Below are 21,100 nucleotides of genomic sequence, written 5' to 3'. Positions count from 1 at the left end.
GTGTGCCCTTCTTTACAGCTTGCAGTCTTTTTTTGTATTTTGAAACCAGTTCCTGGCATCTTTCCGGAGATATTTTTCTTCAACATGTACAGCTTTGGGTTCTGCAATTGACTTTGGTTTCCTTTGTGCAATAGCAGCCTTCGAGTCAATACACAACATCTTGATGGCATTCAAGTCTGAGGACTTAGATGGCAAATGTAATCTTTTCTTATTTTTTTTTTTTTTTCAGAAATTCCTTTGTAGACTTCACAGAATGCTTAGGTTCATTATCCTACTGGAATGCAAACTTCCGTCCAGTAAGCCTTCTAGCACTGGGTAACAAATGAGAGTGCAAATGTCTTAATTTAAATATTTATTTTGCAGCATTCATTGATCCTTCTACAATACAGAGGTTGCCAGTGTCTGAGAAAGAAAAACAAGCCCATACCATCACACAACCTACCCCATGTTTAACACTGGCCATGATTAACTAACTGGTGCTTATCTAAAGAAAATATTGCATATCAGAGGGTAACCAACCTGCTTAGACCTATAATAAATAAAAACAGTACATACCTCCTTGTTTTGTCTTATTTCCAAGCTCAGCCATCCAATTTCTTTCTGTTCTTACATTTTGCTGTTAAATAAAAAGACAACCAAAAAGGGAGACATGTAATCATCAATTAAATCCCTGTGTTCTGGAGGACAGGAAGGGGCTGGTACAGTATATATCACACAAACACTAAATATATTTTACCTCTCCATGTTAGCAGATGTTGTCTTGGCTTCCCATGGTGACCTTGCTTCCTATTGATAGTGTCTACTTTTCTGTCCAACCCCTGTACATACAGCACATGCATTTCCAACGTACTGAAGATGAAGTTGCTGTTTGTTTCCATGTTGAACAGATTATCTTGGTGGCATTCTTCTTAAATGCCCCCCCTCCCCCCTTTTTTAGCATACATTGTGTCATGCCCGCTCGCCCCAATATATTAAAATGTTTGACCTTAACTTTATATTTTAACAGGTGTTGTTTTCCCCCAAATTTCATGTATATTGCGTATTTTTTCCTTAATCACAAAAAGTCCACATTTAGCTAAATACACTTGCGTATCACAAATTCAGCATTTAAAATGGGTCTGTAATTTATTTATTTTCACTTAGCGTGTGAACATTTAGCTGACATGTTAAACCTGAGTTTCTAACAAATAAATCTGCATTTAAGTATTTAGTTTACAACAAATAAATCTGCATTTAAGTATTTAGTTTACACTTGGCAAGTCAACATTTAGCTAACATTTCTGCCAAGTACAAAAAAAATATCTAACTTTTTTTTTTTTGGTAACTTTTACCTAACAGATGAATCTGAAAAATATTATCGTTCAGCAATTAAATCTTGGTTTTTCACAAACTAAACACTCTGGGAGCGAAGCGAACGACACGAATAGAGCACGAGTACAGAAAAATACGTAGCTAGTCATGAAAAGGAAAGGCTGCCTCCCTTTGCTCCTTTTGTTGAGACGAAATCAAATGTATAAAACGCAAAAGAACATGGGTACACCACACACTTAAAAAAGAAACAGTTCAGGGAACACCACCAGAGCTAATGTGATTATTATTATTATTATTATTATTATTGGTCAAATCATTACAACAAAGAAGTTTCATTTTACAGAAATACGAAACCAGTGTGCGGCGCTCCCCGTCACTTTGGCTAAAATTAAGGTGATAAAGAGATAGGCATACCATCAATTTCCAATTGTTCTGCTATTTCTTGACATGTGGTGTCCTTTTTATTGTCTTTATAACCACAGCCACTGTCATCATAAAGAACATTTTATTTTTCGACTTTAATAATTAAATTCTCACTGATGTTGATTTTTTACTATTTCAGTGGCAATCTCTGCGTGAGCGAGACACTGACAGTCCGACAGCCGCTACCTTTGACCTTATTTCTGATTGGTCCATTGCGACGCGAAAGCATGTTGCAAAATACTGTAGCGTGCACGGGGGAAGGCAGCAGCAGGGCTGGTAGGTGATGTAATCACATACAAAGACATAAGCCCGATATACGGTCCTTGCAAGAGTTTACCTGAACTTTTACTAGTTCCGAAAAACCGATCCAAAGGCCCTTGCTTTGACATATCTGATCAAATAAAAGCAAATCTTTCACTCATTTTCTGTTGAAAGTTTACGTGCCAACATCGTTATGTTCAATAAAGACCCGGAGCTGAGCTCATGGAGTGGAACCACTTTACTTTGAGCAGTGAGTAGGACTTTGTGAAATTCCACTCACACGTAGTAAATATTAATATTTTGAGTCAGGTTTTTTTTCCCCTTATTTTTTAAAATACCTTAAAAAAAAAAAAAAAAATTAAATAAATTCTTACACGGACCGGCAAAGTGGCTGCCACGGACCGGTCGTTGAGAATCACTGGTCTAAATGATATAACATTCCATTCATAGCTTTATTTAATTCCTGCTGTTTAGCTCAATTTACCCCTTTTATGTAGGCTGTGAATTTTATTTTGAATCTGTCTATAAAATAATTGTAAGGATTCCTTTGTCGTAACTGGAAACCGAAGGGTTTGTGTTGATTTCATCTTGCAATGAAGTCACTTGAAATAAATCCACTCTAAATTCCATTTTGAGACTGCCCAACTAACACCACTGGAAACTGATTACTTGTGCCATAAATGCTAGGATCAGTGCTTGTGGGAACACTTCTAGTTCAGTCCTCTTTTTTTCAACAATGATGAGTTTAATTCTACAGTCTTTCTCAAGACTTTCAACAATTCTGAGACGTCAAAAAATCCAGATAGTAGTAGGTTTCATTAAAATTGTTTATCGCTGTAACTGCAGTTTACTATGCTTGTACAACTAATTTACCTTTTTTGTATATGCAGCCATTATGTCATTGCACAGACAATTGCATGACTTACTCGTGTTTAATGGATTTCCCTGAAAATCAATAGGATCCAAGTTCATACCCTGTAATTATAAAAAAATAAATGAATGTATCAAAATTAAATCATTGGATCATTCTGCTACCATTGTGAGAACATCTAAAACAAGTAATTTGTTCTGATATTGATTTTCAAGTCATGTGACAATTACTTCCACATGCTACTTAGTTTGTGTGATATGGAGTGACGGACGAAACCGACGGACGGACCGAAAGCATAGTTTACGCTTATCTGAAGAACAAGCTTAAGGCAGAACCTACCACCTGTTCATTATAGTTAAGGATACAAACTTCCTACAATCTGAACAAGAAATCACAGCTGTGAAGGCCCACACTCACTCATTATAAATGTGTGATATTTTCTGAGACTGCTTTAAATTTGAATCAATGTGTACCCCCAAGGCTTTAAAACCCATCTTGCTGGTCCCTTTTTTTCAGTTGAACATCTTTTGGTTCTTTGCGTGTATTTTAAGCTTCAGTTTCTCAAATGCAGATAATTCAAATACAACGCTATAGAACTTTTTAAAAAAATTGCAGCTGATTCCTGGTATCAAATCACTTCCTCTGCTATAGATCAGATTCAGTTCCACAGATAAGCTTCAAGCAGGCCTCCCTGGAAGTGATGACATGCCTCACCAGGAATAATGTGTAGTTCAATGCACAGGCTTGTATGTGCTGACTTGAAATAAAGTTTAAAAGAACAAGCACCAATAACCAAAATCTGCCCTAGCAGGTATATAAAATGCCAGTTAGAGCACATACATTAACTTTGGACTCTATACAACAAACAGTTGACTTTGCAGAATGGGGTTTTAATAAATTTTGACCGTAAAACTTGTTTGAAGAAATTGAACACTGAACAACAAACTTGAAAATGTCATTCCACTAAGTCTCATTTTAAGGTAATAAAGTGTCTAACATTACGGTCGTCGTTTTAATTGAAGCTTGTGTTTCAAAAGTAGGTAAATGCTTTAACGCTAACTGAATTGGTCTGCTTCCAGCTTCCGATATCCGTAAAAATGTAAACTAATAGCAGTACAACATCATTACAGTAGCTGCTACTAGACTACTCTTATTTCAGATAATTAACAAAGAAAAAGAAAAAATGTAATGTCTTTCATGGGCATTACAAAAAGATCCAGAGATAAGAAGGCAGTTTAGCTTTATTTTAGAGCATCCATCCGAATACATCTCACCTGATCTGATACATCCTGTAACGACCCGGCGTCTGGTTTACTGAAACGGGTCATAATTGTTTGTTCGTGGAGTTCTGAAATGTGCTTTGGCACAGAGCCAAGTTAGTTGCTACTGCAGGTGTTAAGTGATGATAGAAGCAAGAGAATTTCTACCAATCATGAGCCCTGCTTGCAGAATGGAGGGGCCCCCCATCAAGGAAAAAAGGGGATTGATGCTTTGCAGAACGAGGGATGGGGCAGATCATGTGTTTAGGATTATTGAGTGATGTGCTGGGGGGTGTGGATAGGACGAGGACATATAAGGTATTGGCGAGAAAGAGAGAGATTAGAGAGCTCATGGATACTCTGTGTGATTTGATTGTAGCTTATTTGGCATGGAGCCCAGCCAACGTTCTCTGCTATTGCTATACTACTCGCTATAAAGCAGCAAATTTTGCTTGCTGAGTATAGAATGTATGCCTGCAATATATTTATGAGCTTGCTTCTTTTCCCACCCATTGCTACAATACTTATGGTATGGATTTTTCCTGTCTTCCACAAAGAATTACACTTTTTATTAAAAGTAAACCGATGAACATAAACTGCTAAATAAGCACCACATTCTTGAGAATGTCGAAAGTAGAAATATGTAGCAAATTGTTAAATAACATGTTTACACAGATAATCACGAATAAACTAAAATAAATGGGGTAGCGTCTGTGAAGTCCTGGACACTGTCTCTATTTCTCTGTTTAATTTCTTCCATTTTCCACCTGCTTTGGCAAACATATCCCACATTTCCCTTTGACTCGTCATGACAGCAATAACATTACAGAAATAATAAAATGCAATTCTGTGTTGTCGATATAATCACTTGACAATGATGAACTATCAATCAAAAACGAATTAGATAACGATTGAGTGCGAACAGCCAATCAACTTCCAGATCTAGCGGGCTTCTATTTTGCATAGATGCCCGCTGGAACGTTGAAGTGCTTAACAGTGAATTATATTTTAAAATCAATCCGCTGGTCTAGAGACAATGGAAATCATGTCTGTGACAGGACACGGTAATGAAGGCTCAGATCGCAGCTACTGGACAGCAAATCAACAGGGAAGACACGATTGGTCCACAATTCTGTCATCGGCTGGATCCAAACAACACCCTCCCTCAAAATCAGCCAATCAAACCCCCAACCCTGTTTCAGTACTTTCCACACCAGCCAATCCACTCCCTGTCTTTTGAATGACGCCCCGCCTCCAACAACAAGTTTCGAGTCGGACTCAATACTACACGGACTATTCAACAATTGTACATGTCCACATAAATTTTAATAAGAAAGAGTAAGACCCCAATAAATAAATACGTTAGCAATAATAATAATTTTAACAATAATAACTTTTTTTCTCTACGTGTATCGTTTTTCTATTCTAATTATGTTAGGTACTATTTTCCTCAGCGGAATGTTAGCTGGCGAAATGTCAGAAATTCAAGGTAAATACAGGTTTTAAAGTTTAAATACAGGTTTTTTTTTTTTTTTTTTTTTTTTTTTTTTTTTTTTTAAAGAGAAAATAAATAAATCGTTTTCTAATAGCGATAGAGCCGTCGCGATGTGGGCTCTACCGTGTGGTGGATGACCTTGACTTTCATTAGTCGATAGTCGCGGTCATCTATCACACTGTAGAGCCCGCATCGACGGACGGCTTTATCGCTTAATTAATGCCTCCGATGCCTTGAGACTGAGCTCGAGCAATTAAATCACATAGCAACCGTCAACCGACTAGATCTGGGTGTTTTTTTATTCGTTTGTAAAGAAAACTTCGACCATCTCACTGTATATGTGATTGTATTATTTGTTTGGGGTAGGGTTGCCAACTGTCTGGTTTTTGAAAATGGCAAGTTGGCAGCCATAGTCTGGGGGGTGGACGGGGGGGGGGGGATCAAAAAGTGGAAGACATGATGGCATACAGATCGTCTGGGCGTGGGGCAGCGGCTACCCCCCTGTCCCGCAGCTAATGACGCCCGACAACAAGTGTAAAACGACAGCATGCCTTAATAATACCATTAAATTAAACCGCATGTGTTGTTATAAATATACTAAAAATGAAACTAATATCTACCATGTAACAATTGTATTCGGTTACTAAGAATTGCCAAAAGGGAACTTTCACATTGACACAATATTAATGTCATCATATAACCTACTCACCACCTGGAAGTTGGCTACTTTTTCCCGGATCCTTATTTGCGGTGTAGTTGACAAAGCAGCGTGGCCTTTTTTTTCTGTGTGGTTTAACTCATTACACATCAAGCTCAATTAAAACATTGCTTCTATTAAAAAAAAAAAAAAATCACAAAAATATTAATAACAAATATGTATCAGCAGCATAGCGGTACCCTGTATTACCCGCTTGTTTTGCCTCATTTACCCACCTTAGACGCTTTGCTCAGTAAATACTGAAGTATCCCTAGATAGCCGTACCCCACGAACAACAGCACCCCAAAGTGTAGCCCATGCGTTCTGTACTGGTTTTAATGGGTTACACTTTGGGGTGCTGCTGCTCATGGGGTACAGATTGCTCACTAAGGGGGTTATATCCTATCTAGGGATACCTAGATATTTAGTGAGCAAGGCGTCTCGGGGGAGGGGACGGGGACGGGGGTAAATGGGGCATCAAACGATGTGCCCCCTTGCGTTCTGTATTGGTTGTAATGGGCTACACTTTGGGGTGCTGTTGTTCGTGGGGTACTGCTTGCTCACTAAAATCGTTACTGTTTTTAAAAAGAGGAGACGATAAACTATCTAGGGATACTTCGATATTTAGTGAGCAAGGCGTCTAGGTAGGTACATGAAGCAAAACAAGCGGGTAATGCAGGGTACCGCTATGCTGCTGATACAGATTTGTTATTAATATTTTTGTGTTTTTGTTTTGTTTGTTTTTTTAAGAAGGAGCGATTTTTTTAATAGTAGCAATATTTTAATTGAGCATGATGTGTAATGAGTTAAAACACACAGAAAAGGGACACGCTGCTTTTTCAACTGCACCGCGAATAAGGAACCGGGAATAAGTAACCAACTTCCAGGAGGTACCTATTCGTGGTGCATTAATCTAATTTAAAACAGCAGCCGTTTTACTTCAGATCCCCAAACAATCCACGATTCACAAACCTCTCCTCACCATGTAACTCTGACGACACGCGGAGGACAGTAGGTAGAGGGAGCTGTTTCTGTCCATTTTACTTTGTGTTTTCTTTTATTATTATTTCCCTCCGTCTCCGTTATTCTAGATTTTTTCAGCATTTCTCTCCATGATGGCGGAGGACAGCGAATCTGCAGCCAGCCAGCAGAGTCTGGAGTTGGACGACCAAGATACCTGCGGTATAGATGGAGATAACGAGGAGGAAAATGAGCATATGCAAGGGTAGGCGTCAGAAAACAAAATATATGTATGTAAAACAATTACCCGCATCTATTGGAGTGGGAGCCAGAGGTGTAGATGCACATTGCACTAGTACATGCAATTCTCATAAGGCCCTTCGCTTATTTCTAATTTGATTATATTACGGTATTCGATTTGATGACCGAATGGAACAGAAGGAAACATTGCTGTAAAAATGATGGCTTTTAAGACTGCTAAGAGACATTTGAGTGTTTTGGTGGTCTCGAACTACAGTCATTTTAAAATTAAAATGTCTTCATTAGTCAACCCGGCACTAGAGTATACTAGCTTTCATTATTGTCGTAGGCGTGTTTTTACACCCGCATACATGTCTTAGTCTTGCAGTATATGCACGGCAAATATTTTGTCTGTTTCAAATTGAGAACGGTTTTGTTTTTTTATGGTAAAGAAGACAAGGTGCTACATGCCCAGCACTTAGACCATGCATCTTGACTTGTCTGTGGCTTACACACCGTGACGCTGAAGCAAGGAGTTGACCATGCAGCGTTACAAATATACCATTCATTCTCTGGCTACACCGTAACAAATAGCAGTCGGTTACACTTAGAAAAGCATATGACAACTAGCCTTTTGGGTTTTTTGATTAAAATAGTCTTTGTTTTATTTGGCCGTATTGTTACTGGATTTTCGATTCGGTTCGCCGCGGCATGTGTGAGTTGTATTCAATACAGTACAAAGCTTTTAGGGTGTGATAATGATTTAGTGAAGCTAGACTGTTGCTCCATTCATATAAATAAGGAATCGTTAGACGTTGACTTGTATAGTCATGTTGCGACTATGCAGATAAAGAAATTGATACGTTGTGTTACACTTGTACTTTACAGTATTGGAAACATGCCTAGATATATAGATGTATTGATATTGTTGTTTTTTGTAAAATACATCATATAAAACACAATTTGAAGGAAAAAAGGTTAACACTTTTTTTTTTTCTTTTATGCTATTCTGAATGATTAGAGATAAAGACAAAAATGTCAGCCAATTCAATACAAGAAGCCAAGTTCAGGATTATATATCACTTGACTTTATCACTATGTGAGACACTAATAATAATAATCAAATGGTTAAATAAATCAGAATGCACCAATTCAGTAGCTGAAACCCTTTACGTACTGTATGCTTCCAACTTTGTACAATAAATGTCTTTAGGGAACCATAGTCCTCCTATTTGGAAATCTGGCTGCCTATTTGAAGTGCACCTGTCAGCTGTGGGTACTGTAGATGCTCTGTTACTGGGAGGCAGGTCTCCAGTGCAGAGGCTACAATCTGTAACTGCTGTACAATGCAGCCAGGTGTAGTTATTTTACTGCATAGCATGTACATTTTATATGGGACTGCAGCGATAGATTTTAAAGGTGGAGCACTGTATTCAGTTGATGAAATGATACACTAAAGAGGATGCAAAACAGGCTCCTAGCCACCGTACACCAAAAGCTCAATTTTAATCATTTAAACATCTGAAGTATTTAGGTCCACTGCTGTTTAGATCAATTGAACTGACTCTCAGCTTTGTAAGATTCAGTGAAAACAAAAGCTTTTCTGAATGTGTTCAGCTGAATTTCACAAAGTTCTTTTAGTATTTCCAAATGTATCACTATCGAGTCTGTTATGGTTCTGGGTTCATCTTCACGTCAGCCGTTATACAAGTCGGTGTAAACCTGTTTTGTTTGTGTTGATCAATGCAGGAGTCCAGGAGGAGATCTGGGGGCCAAGAAGAAGAAGAAAAAGCAGAAGCGGAAGAAGGAGAAGCCGAGCTCTGGGGGAACGAAGTCAGACTCTGCATCTGACTCTCAAGAAATAAAGGTGCAACTGCCCCTGAAAGTGAGAGGAGACCACGGGTAGCCCCAGTGCTGCAAGTCACAGAGACCCCGAACTGTATGACAAAAGAGAAAATGCACATAGAATTAAGCAGACTATTCTTAGCTTGTGTGGATGTAATGTAGAAGAATGGAATTACTTTTTTTATTGAGATTTTAAGGTTATCTGAAAGTTGTATTTTGCACAACAAATAATCATCGCTTCGATTCTTATCAAATTTTGCACTCGTGCTTGGAATAAATGTATGTCATTTTTTTAAAATTTTAAATTGCATAATAATATTATTGGTATCCCAACCTTAAACACTTGTCATGTGACTTGCAGCACACTCATGGCTTCACACCAGAGGATCTCAATGGTAATTCTTACTGTGCTCTACTTCAAAGATTTGTGGCAATGGAGCTGGAAGTCTGTCATGTGCTAAGTATACTAGAGTATACAATAACTAGAGTGTACAATGCTAGAATAGTTGAGCCCCATGAAGGTTGCAAACAAGTAAAAATAAAAAATAATGAGAAATATGTCTAGTCATAGACTGAAAATAATTACATTTGGTTTCTGTTTATTTACCATTTACTATGTACTGGCACTGGTAATGTTTTAAAGACATCCAGAAAGGCTTTGAGATTAAATGTTTCTCAAGTGTTTAAATACATGTCCCAGAGTTCACTGCTATACCAGGGGCTGCTTTCTAAATCTGCGGAAAAACAACATGGGGAAACCTGTAGAACAGTACATTTATTTTTCATATTTTCATTGAATTTCTATGTAATACTGATTACACATATTTGAAAATAGTTGTATGTACAGAATAAAAAGTTAATTGATTGAGAAAACCGTGGTTTTGAATTTGTACAGTCCCTTTGCTTGTATAAGGTGGTATTAAGAATTATTGTCACTAAACTACTAAGTAACTAAGTTCCACAAGCAAATGTTTTGTGTTTAATACATAAGGTACAATTTTAATCGTAAAGTTTTCCTGTTCCTCCGGTAGATACTTTGTGCAAGTAAGGTACATCCGGGAAAGGAAATGACAGTTATGGCAGCATTTGTGACGTCAGGCAGGAAAAACAGTTGCTGTTTACTTTTATTCTTCTGTGTTTTTGTTGGCACCACTATTGTACAGTTTATAACGTATACAATTTTAATTACATTTAGTGAAAATTGATAAAATGGTCCTAATTATTGCATTGTACGGCCCACAGGGGCGTGTTTTGTACAAATAATAAACTCCCGTTCTTTGGCAGTTAAGCTTTCTTGTGTTGTTTGTATTTAAGGTGCTTATGTTCACAGTTACAGACAGCATTTCGAATTGTGTTTGCTACATACTTCATTTATAAAGTGCCTATTTCCATTGTCCCTTGGAGTCCATTTATAAGTGGAGTGCACCTGTATTTTATACTTGTATGTGTTATGTTTATTAGCTTTTTTTTTTTTTTTTGTCTCAAGCAGAATCCTGCTATACCAATGCAAAAATTGCAAGACATTCAGAGAGCAATGGAGTTATTATCAGCTTGTCAGGGTCCAGCCAAGAATATTGATGAGGCTACCAAGCACAAATATCAGTTCTGGGATACTCAGCCAGTTCCTAAGCTTAGTAAGTACTACATTTACCATTTTTTAGTTTAAAAAATAAATAAATTATATAAAATATATAAATAGTGAGTTAATCAGTTTGGTGTTGGAGAGAATGGTACAGGGTAGTCTTTATTCTAGTAGGATATCTGTCCTTTTCCTTTCTTTTGACTTTGCATGTGGTTTGTCCACAGGGCATAACCTGCTTGTGGTGTGTGCTTTGATGTGAAGTTGTCAGCTATCTGACTTCACCACATTTCATTTTTAATTCGCTAAATGTTTTTTTCTTCTTTGTAGTACACTTTCTAGTTACAATGCCAAGGATTTGTATGCGTTCTGCTGTCACTGTTATTAAAATGGTCAGTTTGAGAAATACTCCCTGCAGCGGCTGACTCTTTTTAGTACAAAGCGTGTGCTACATTTACTGTTTTTCATAATGGTAACGTCTTAAATTACTGTGCCTGCTTCTTTGGATGAATAGATATTATTAGCTCATCATCTACTGTTACGAGGGAAGCTGCTGCGCAATTAAATCATCCTCAAACTCCTGAAGGTAAACCATGTAACCAGATCGGATATATCTGGGATAGATGCAGCTGCTAAAGAATTTGGAGCAAATTATACAAAACAGTTCACAGAGGATATAGTCCAGCTTAACATTTTTTTAAAACTGCTAGTGACTTGTCTGTAAAACAGTGATTTAAAGTATATTTTGTTTATTCCATTTCCTTGCCAGATGAAGTTGTTACATCCCACGGCCCTATTGAACCAGATAAGGAAAACATTCGCCAGGAACCTTATTCTTTACCCCAGGGTTTCATGTGGGACACCTTGGACTTGAGCAATGCAGAAGTGGTAAGTTGGAAGCTGTCGGGGCAATGTGATGTCGGGTACAAAACTTCTCACTCTGTCTTCCGGTTCTGTCTCATTGTTCCTTTAGTGAAAGAAGTGATTCTTGAAAAGTAATAAAACACAACTGTACGACCTAAATGATGTAAAATGAAATGGGTGACTTGCGGGCCATGGCTTGGTTGAGGAGTGTGAACGTTTTTCAGTGGGATGCTTCCCCAGAACCGTGTGTCGTCAGCTGTCTGCTTCTTTTCACTCTGCAGGCCTGCTATGCAGCAACCTCAGAGCTACAGCGTCGTTTTGTATGCTGGGAACTGTTGTGTCCGACACCAGCTTTCATTAAAGCCCATTTCATTTTGTTGTCACCCAGGATTGTTCTGATTCTGGTTGGTTGAGCTTTCATTCAGATCAGCTGAACTTTGTCAACTCCTGTTAGAGCTGCATAAACCGATTATTCGGCTAAGCTGTCCACAGGTGTGGGTCATTGGGGTTGATTGGGCTAATCTACCTTTACAAGTGAAGAGATAGCTGCTTGGGTTTGTGTGGATGGCTGTTCTCCAGAGTGTAAGAAAAGCAGCAGTCCTCACAAATTCAAGCAGCTTTCTTCACTTGTTTAATTTTGAATGGTATTAGCCAAGTCCACAGCGAGTGAAGCACCTGATTTCATTAGAGAGCTCAATCTGAATAATCGTGTAACCATTTTGTGGAGCACTACCTCCTGTCACAGTAAAGTATATGGAGCCTGTGGGCTTTTAAAACCATATTAAATGAAAAGCATTTAAGTGTGCTGTTAACATTGATATATTCATTTTTTATGACCTGGGGTTCACTTTTTTTTTTTTTTATTATCTTGAAAACCCTGGTCTTTTCAACCAGCAGGGCTCAAGTTATGTATTGTTGTAGTTTGTTTTCGTCAAGGTAAAGCAACCTTGGCTTTTGCAGTTAGTGGTGCAATCGGCAACCTCATTTCTCATCACATACGCATTTATCAACAGCAAGCCATGCATCAACAACGTTTTTCAAAATTGACAACAAACATTAATATTTTTATCAGAAGATCCAATAACTAAAAATGCTGTTGAACAGCAAGGCACAGCTTACATTTAAATAAGAACACTTTTGATAAAAAAAAATAAAATAAATGATTTAACAAACTTTTTAATTGTTGCATTCATACTTCGTTCATTTTAAGACTTTGTTCCAACCAGGTTCTTAATTATTTAATTGATCTTCGGGAGGGTCCATTTAAATAAGAAATAGTTGGTAAAACGATGTGCAATGGAATAGAAAGGGAACCTCGCTGGAGAATGATTCCTGGTAAAATGTGCTGAAATAAACCGTGTTACACGTTGTGTTTTTTCCTCCAGTTAAAAGAGCTGTATACCCTGCTGAATGAAAATTATGTGGAAGATGATGACAACATGTTCCGGTTTGATTACTCGTCCAATTTCCTAAAATGGTAAGTGTTTGCATGTTCCTTGATTTGCACCAGTGGAATTAATATTTCATGAGAATAATTTGGTGTTGTATCTGGATCAGTTTACAATTGTGTTGATGTAACAAACACTGAGAGGCAGCTATTCCAGTACGGGGGTGTCATTCATTTTCAGTTGTTGTTGCAACATTATTTTTTTTAACGGTTGGGCTAGGTTCTGCACAAGAATTAAGCCGCACATAAGTGTTAAAAATATGTATATCGAGTGCACTTGGAGCAGGTTTGATCCCCTTGGAAAACTGTAGCCTCCTATGAACTCCATGGGCCCTGTAACTTTTTCTTAAATTATCAGCTTTGCTTTTTCCATGCTTTTACATTGAAACATTTTTCAGGGCACTGCGTCCTCCAGGCTGGTTACCACACTGGCACTGTGGAGTCCGAGTTTCTTCAAACAAGAAATTAGTCGGGTTTATTAGTGCCATTCCCGCCAGCATTCGCATTTATGACACGTAAGTGAACATTACAAATGTTGGTAACTAGAAGAAGCTGTTTGGCAGATACTGCCAAGTTGTTTAATTCACCTGGTAATCTAATTGATTAAATGCCTGCATAAAAAAATCTATCTTCACTAGCAATGACTTCAAGTTAAAACTTTTGTTTCATTTTAATACTAAGTTCAGTATTACGTATCGTACAGTTGCATGTTTTAAACGGTATAGAGAACATAAAATATCAATTTCTGAAGTGCATTTTAAACGTGTGCAAGGAATACATTGTGTAAGTTCATCCAGCTGTTATTGTCCCTAAAAAAACATCCATTAATCCATTGTGTTCCCGCTCCAGTGTAAAGAAGATGGTAGAAATCAATTTTCTATGTGTGCACAAGAAATTGCGATCCAAACGTGTTGCGCCGGTGTTGATCCGGGAAATCACGCGAAGGGTGAACCTGGAGGGGATTTTCCAGGCTGTGTACACTGCTGGAGTGGTGCTGCCCAAGCCAGTGTCCACATGCAGGTACAAAGCTTTCCTGTCCAGTTGATTGTGATCAAACCACATAACAAACAGTATTTATGGCCTGGAGTAAGTGTTTAATGCATGTACTATAATGGAATTTTTTGCGCAGTGTATGAAAAAAAAAAAAAGTAAGAAATATGTAGTTTGTAATGTGGCAACATGGGAGATCCACCACGATTATTAAATTTAAATTAATTGGGTGTAAACTTTTGAGAAATGCCAACAGGACAGAATTTCTAAACACACATGATAATTATTTGATTACAGTTAGATAGGATTTCCAAAATGTTGGGTTGTGATGTTTGCATATTCTGGCCTAATTTCTGTAATTTTTCATGGTTTTACTATACAGAAGTTCAACTTGCTAAAAAATGCATTTGTTTGAATTTTTTAATATGTTAGGAATACAATGGACAGCAGTTACTTTTTGAAGTATTTTGCAAAGACTGAAGTGCTCTGTTACACATGTGACACAGCAGATGGGAGTTATTTAAACTACAAACATGTTTATTAGGAGAAAAAGGATTGTAACTAACTGAAAAAACAGCTTGCCAGGTGAATGGGGGTGATTAAATGATGATGTCAATTCTTATGGCTTAAGTTATGTGCCTGTATTGTATGTCCAGGTATTGGCATCGATCTTTGAATCCCAGAAAACTGGTGGAAGTAAAATTTTCCCATTTGAGCAGAAATATGACTTTGCAGAGAACAATGAAGCTCTACAGATTGCCAGATGTAAGCTGTTTATCCTTTCTTCCTTCAATCGTTTGCTTACCCTGTAAACTAAGCAAAACAGGTCATGTAAAAGGCTTTTTTTAACATTCATGTTGTTTTTTATCATGTTTTGTTTGCTATGTCAGTGCTATGTTTGTCCTTTTATCAGTTATAAGCAGGATTAATGACGTATGTATCATCTTGTTTCTAGGTTGAATTAGAACTTGAGCAACAAAAGCTTTCACATGCTGGCAAGATATCTAAAATCTGTTCTAAATATTGATCTTCTCATAACTATTCCCAAGTTCTGTATTATATGAGCTATATCACAGTATAGTGTTGGTACTATACAGTATTTGTGTCATGTATAATCTCTGGATGTGTCAACTAAACATTCTCATTCTCTCAGGCCACGAAAACAGCTGGCTTGCGAACCATGGAGAAAAAGGATGTCAAACAGGTGCAGAAACTGCTTGAAAAGTATCTAAAGCAGTTTCACTTAGGACCGGTTATGGATGAGGAAGAAGTGACCCATTGGTTCTTGCCACAAGAGAATATAATTGACACCTATGTAGTGGAGGTAATAGATACTTTATCCCCATTGCTCGATTCAATTCATGAACCTTGCCTAATAATCAAAGTAAAAAGATAAAATTGGATGGAAATGTTCCAGAATTGTATCTGGTTGTTTTTTTTTTTTTTTTTTTTTTTTTTTGGGGGGGGGCTTTTAATACTGTGTAATGTTTTGCATGGATGGGAATTGTAGGATTTGTAGATGTTGTTCTTAACATCAGACTTTTGGCTTCTAGTCACTTAAATAATATACGTAGTTGTTGTTCTGAAACCATGATAGTGCTACTTTCAAGCCCTGGAAGAATAAATTAATCTAACTTTCTGTTTTTCAGGGTCCTGGTGGAGTTTTGACAGACTTCACAAGTTTCTACACCCTACCCTCTACAGTAATGCATCATCCTCTTCACACAAGCATTAAGGCTGCCTATTCCTTCTACAGTGTGCACACACAAACCCCACTCATGGACCTCATAAATGATGCTCTCATTCTTGCTAAACTGGTACAAATGTTTTCTTTTTATGCCACACTGTTGAATCCATGGACAGTATGATGTGGGTTTTTTGTGTATTATTACGTCAACATTCCGTCTAGTCTGTTGGAATTTTGGATGAGGCAATTGAGGGTTTTCTCATTTTATTTTGAAGGCATTTGGGTGAAGCAAGCACTACCCACTACTCCAAAACAAAGCTATACACTTGGCATCTGTATCTCTCTTTGATTCTCAAGCAAGGTGATGTTAATCAAGCATGTTAATCGCCCAGTTCTCTCTCTATCCATAATAATGTAAAAGAAAATAATAATAACCATCCCATAACAGTTTAACGAGCAAGTGCAGAAGGTGAGCCAGGACAGATACAGAAGGCAGTCAGGTGATCTTCAAGCCGTGTCAGTCCCAAGGCTCCCCAGCAGGTGTCAGAGTTGGCCACAGTCAGCCTAAGACAGGAATGCAGGCAGGGCCAGAGGTATCTCTTCAGATTTCCCTAGGTAATCTAGTGAGTATGTAACAGGGGTGGAAATTAATTAATAGTAAGATATTCGAATATACCAAGAATAAAAGTTTTGAATACCCAGACACTACCTGTAATTACTCATAAGTGATAGGTCTTTAGGACGTATTAGCAGCGGCCACGGACAAGGATGCATAGATAAATGCGTCAACAGTAACCGTGAAGAAACATCTAAGGCATCTAATGTATTCAAAGTAAAAAATGAGTTAAACTACAACTAAGAAATAAGAATATAATGCAGAGGGGTTTTAACTTTAAAACGCAGAACTTTATAAAAAGGACCTTCAAAACTTTCAACTGCATTTAGCACCCTTTGACGACTTGTGTAAAACACAACACAACTGATTACTAACAAAGCACAACAAAATATGTTTGCTCAATAACATCTGTGTTTATAATATGTAACATAAAAACAAAGTGTACTGTACCCCTACTTACTGATTCCATAGTATACTCAGCATTTAAAAAAAAAAGTGATTCTGGAATCAAGCTGGTATCAGTAGGAGACCAATAACAGTAGAACTCAAACAACAAAGGGTTAACATCGCCTGAGTAGTTTGCAGTCAAAATCCTACATAAAGTAAACTTTTAACAACAACAAAAAAATACCTGTGCTGCAGAGATCGCATTGCACAGTGGTCTTGTTTAACTTTTTTCAAAATATTCCACGCGTTGTTTTTTTTATTTAAGATGGCATTTTCATTGCTTATGTACTCCCTTAGCCAAGAGCTAGTTAATGAAGGGTGTCTGCCTCCCTGTCAGTTATCAGTCAGGTGACAACTGTAGTGGCTGATCACTTAACTTTCTCTTCTCTCAAAAATACCGTGCCAAGTTTGTGCATTTTTCCTTTTAGAAATGAACGATCAAAACTTGATCAAAGTATTCGAGTAGTCATTTTATTTAGAGTACTCTTATATTCAGACTCCCCCCTAGTATGTAGTAAGTTCATGTTAATCATTTTGTCTCACTTTTTTACATTGACAGAAAGATTTTGATGTGTTCAATGCACTGGATTTAATGGAAAACAAAACCGTCCTCGAGAAGCTGAAGTTTGGTATAGGCGATGGTAATCTGCAGTATTATCTGTACAACTGGAAGTGCCCAGCTATGGATCCAGAAAAGGTAAGATGCATGTTAAAAGCCCTCCCTAGGGCCATTGCTCAGTTTCTTTTGATTTCATTGCTGGTTGTGGCTTTTCTGTAAAAATTGCCATTGATTTAATTTATTCAAAAAATGGCAGTCTGGGTATATGTTTACATACTGTACAAGTTAAAGTGTGAATTATGTAACATTTGAAAGTTTAAATATACGGTTTCATGATGTATGCATTTTAAGTCATGGAGGTAAACTAAGTGATACAAGGACTGTTGGAAACATTTTACCTCCAATAGGAGTAGACTTGCCTTTATTGTAGAGGTCCTTTTTCACATTTCTTTAAGTAAACCAATGACCAATACGGATAAAATTGTGTCCTATTCATTTTCAAGGAAATCTGTTAAAAGGATTTAGGTCATCTCTAGGAACAGAGCACATGGTGTAATAATGTAAGGCAAAGGCAATAGATTATGAAATACAAAATAGTCTAGTTCCCTTAGGCTTGAATATATAGTCATAAGGGAAACAAAAAAACATTGATTTTTATTGTCTATGTATGTATAGATCAGTGTACTGTGATCTCCATACATCTTTTCTGAACATTATGTACTGTAAGGAGGCTCCAGTCATTACCATGTTACATTTTGAATTAGAGCAAAAAACTTTGCTGTTTTTGTAACGGAATGCTTTTGTCTTCCAGGTTGCTCTTGTCCTACAATAGCCCATTTTGTTTACAGTTCCTAGTTAACAACTGAAAAATGAGCCCCAGATCTACTTTATTTTAATCCTGGATTGCTTCGAGGAAGATGCACACAACAAACCTGAAACAATTAAGTGAATGGAAATCATCACTGCACTTGTTCTTCTAGGGCTTGTTTGTTTAACAGGAGAAGGAATTCAGATTGCAGCCGAGTGACGTTTCTTTTACTCATATAGACTACACACACAGAGCTTGCTCCTACATTGGCTAGGAGTAAAAACCAAAAAAATGATATTTCTTTTTTTGTACAACAGAGGTGCAGTGGTAGATGTTTGTATGAAAGAGAAATTGTCGCTGGTTTCTAGTTTTAAGCCAGATATTTATTAAATGTGTTTTGTGCAGTTAATTGAAAATAATGAAGAATCCAAAGTTGTTGTTTTTTTTTTTTTTTTTTTTTTTTTTTTAACTACCGTTGATGTCATTAACTTTGGAGCAGATGAAAGCTGGCAAAAGACAGGATCTGGGGTTTTGCTCAACTCTAAGCTCTATGATTATGTATTGCTTGAGTTAATTTTTTTTTTTTTTTTTTTAAATGGTATATGCTAGCGATGACCCATTGAAATCTGTGGTTACTCTTTCAATGCTTGGACATTTCTGGAAGTTACTGTAAGGATAAACAGTACATTTCAGATCCCTTATGTCTGAGTCACAGTCTGCAGTACTCGTGGCTTAAGATCACGTTGCTTTTTTTGGCAACAAGTACTGTATTATCCACTTAAACTACATGTGATATTTTGATTAAATATATTTACATTCACACAAACACCTGTCATTTATTGATGCAGGCTTGCTTCTAAAGGCACAAAAAAGTGCTTTTGTTGTAGTACAAGAAGGGATGTCTACTTGCACTTGAGGAACCAACATGAGACATCTTTACCGGTTGAGCCTTTGTCTGGCCTTTAATGTCCTGCTGTATACTGTTTTTTGCACAGCGGGCATCCCTGTGTTGCACTGATTATAATAAGGTGCAATCCATGCTTCCCTCTTGGTCAGGACTTTCCAATTCCAGCAAAGTATAACTGAACTGTAGCTAGTCTCCAAGCATCTGTTTACCCTTTTTACAAAATCTTTGTTTCCTCTTTGTTTGCATCTATAATAACACTATGTAACACAATTTTTGTTCCTGGGTAAATACAGTATAATCGTAAGTCTCGAAAAACTGCTCGCTTTAAATCTTTTGTAGTCATTTTTGTATTACTTTAGTATAAACACATGTTAATTTGGATTCATATATTGTTTTTTTCTGACTTTATGTGAACGAAAAGACACACATTTGCCTGTTTTCCCATTGGAAATAGTGATATTTTGAAATATCACTGTCCTGGTCACAAAAGCAAAGTTTGTGGGGAATAATAGCCATTTTCTATACTTTTGAGGCATAAGCAATTAGGAAATAACACTTACTACCCAGGAACAAAAAAATAAATAAAATTTGTTACACAGTGTAATGTACAATTGCTGGTCATGTTCTGCTGGAAAGAATGTGCATTGCTTTTCTTGCAATCATTAAATATGGAACTGCATCTGTTGTGTTTTAGTATTGAAGCTTGAAGTTTCAAAGGTCATCAATCCAATTAATATGGGACCCCTAGCACAGTATATTAAAACAAGTCTAAAAGTGGTATTTTTTATTTTTTACTTGTGCTGCTTTATACTTGAACAATTGCGTTTATCAAAACTTCGTAAACGTTTTTGACGTGGCTTTGTGAAATGCCTTCTGTGAAAGCAGAGTTCCCCAAAGAGTAACGCCTCGTTTCCAATAAAGGCCTGAACAGTAAAGAAAAATACAATCTGGGCTGGCAGTAGGATTGCAGATTAAGGCATCCTTTACAGTTCATCCCACCACAGAAGGAATCCATGCTGAAGTCTATACAGTTCTTATCGTTATTTTCAATTTCTGAGCTTGTGCATGTATCAAGCTTAATTAATAAAACCTGCTCTTTGCCTTTTGTCCAGTGGGAATGGTGTTCTGGGATGTTGGAGGGAGCCCTTGGGAGTTATCTACCATAGCATTGGGCAAAAAAAGGATAGGTTAAATAGGTTTTCTGTTAATAAATGACCATTGAATGTTTTTTTTTTTTTTTTTTTTTTTTTTTTTTTACCCGTCAAGTTATAGCAATGAAAACTCCATGTATTGTACTACGTGCAGACCTACATGAGTCTTCTATTCTTGTCCCATGTAATCCACTGTGACATGCCTGTTTATTTGTCTGCTAATTAAAATGCATTGGTTCCACAAAAATCCCAGGGGTACGTATGAAAGATGTTTTTGGTCAATCCCATATCTAAAACAATGCTGTCCAAAAATGATTTCCTGTACAGGAGAAAATTATATATATACACGCACACACGCAATTATTTTGTTTACCAGCCATGTCTAGCAGTGCCTAATACTGTATAAGTGTTACTGTATTAATCATTGTTGATGGGCTTAAAACAGACCTAAATAGCATATGTTCTTGGAAATTATAATACTGTATGATGCACAGCTGTTTGTCTAACTGAAAACCGTTTTTAAGCCTTGAATGAAGGTTGAAGGAAAGAAACTAGACCCATTTAAAGTGACCCTTGTTCAAATACATTATTGTTTCATATACATTTTAGGATTTACCAGCATGGATATTTGATTGAATAAAGTCATCCAAACTTTGAAGTTAACTTTGTGTATATTTTCTTTT

General features: G+C 37.1%; 1 protein-coding gene across 2 annotated transcripts; it reads left to right on the top strand.

The window, feature by feature from the left end:
• The first annotated feature begins 7,226 nt into the window (after positions 1–7,226).
• On the top strand, positions 7,227–18,809 carry LOC121315001 (glycylpeptide N-tetradecanoyltransferase 2). Of its 2 annotated transcripts, XM_041248827.1 has the most exons (13): positions 7,235–7,328; positions 7,409–7,542; positions 9,267–9,384; positions 10,852–10,996; positions 11,711–11,829; positions 13,191–13,282; positions 13,651–13,767; positions 14,102–14,272; positions 14,899–15,007; positions 15,396–15,566; positions 15,892–16,059; positions 17,552–17,689; positions 18,363–18,809. In XM_041248827.1, the coding sequence occupies exons 2-13, from the start codon at positions 7,430–7,432 to the stop codon at positions 18,381–18,383; spliced, it is 1,482 nt and encodes a 493-aa protein (XP_041104761.1). In that variant the 5' UTR covers positions 7,235–7,328; positions 7,409–7,429; the 3' UTR covers positions 18,384–18,809. The 2 variants fall into 2 exon arrangements, with proteins under 2 accessions (XP_041104763.1, XP_041104761.1); XM_041248829.1 differs by lacking the exons at positions 17,552–17,689; positions 18,363–18,809 and adding an exon at positions 16,205–16,952 and having other exon boundaries at positions 7,227–7,542.
• Positions 18,810–21,100: the final 2,291 nt, after the last annotated feature.

This window comes from Polyodon spathula, chromosome 4 (assembly GCF_017654505.1).
Source record: "Polyodon spathula isolate WHYD16114869_AA chromosome 4, ASM1765450v1, whole genome shotgun sequence".
In the NCBI taxonomy this organism is placed as follows: domain Eukaryota; kingdom Metazoa; phylum Chordata; class Actinopteri; order Acipenseriformes; family Polyodontidae; genus Polyodon; species Polyodon spathula.
The sequence above is the reverse complement of the archived record's forward strand: the minus strand, read 5'-3'. Positions and strand labels throughout refer to the sequence as shown.

What these genes read in the sequence shown, in the direction of transcription:
- LOC121315001 (XM_041248827.1), top strand. Translation starts at nt 7,430, where the DNA reads ATGATGGCGGAGGACAGCGAATCTGCAGCCAGCCAGCAGAGTCTGGAG. An exon ending in TCGTCCAATTTCCTAAAATG is followed by an intron (nt 13,283 to 13,650) that starts GTAAGTGTTTGC and finishes AACATTTTTCAG; the next exon opens with GGCACTGCGTCCTCCAGGCT. An exon ending in AGCATTCGCATTTATGACAC is followed by an intron (nt 13,768 to 14,101) that starts GTAAGTGAACAT and finishes TTCCCGCTCCAG; the next exon opens with TGTAAAGAAGATGGTAGAAA.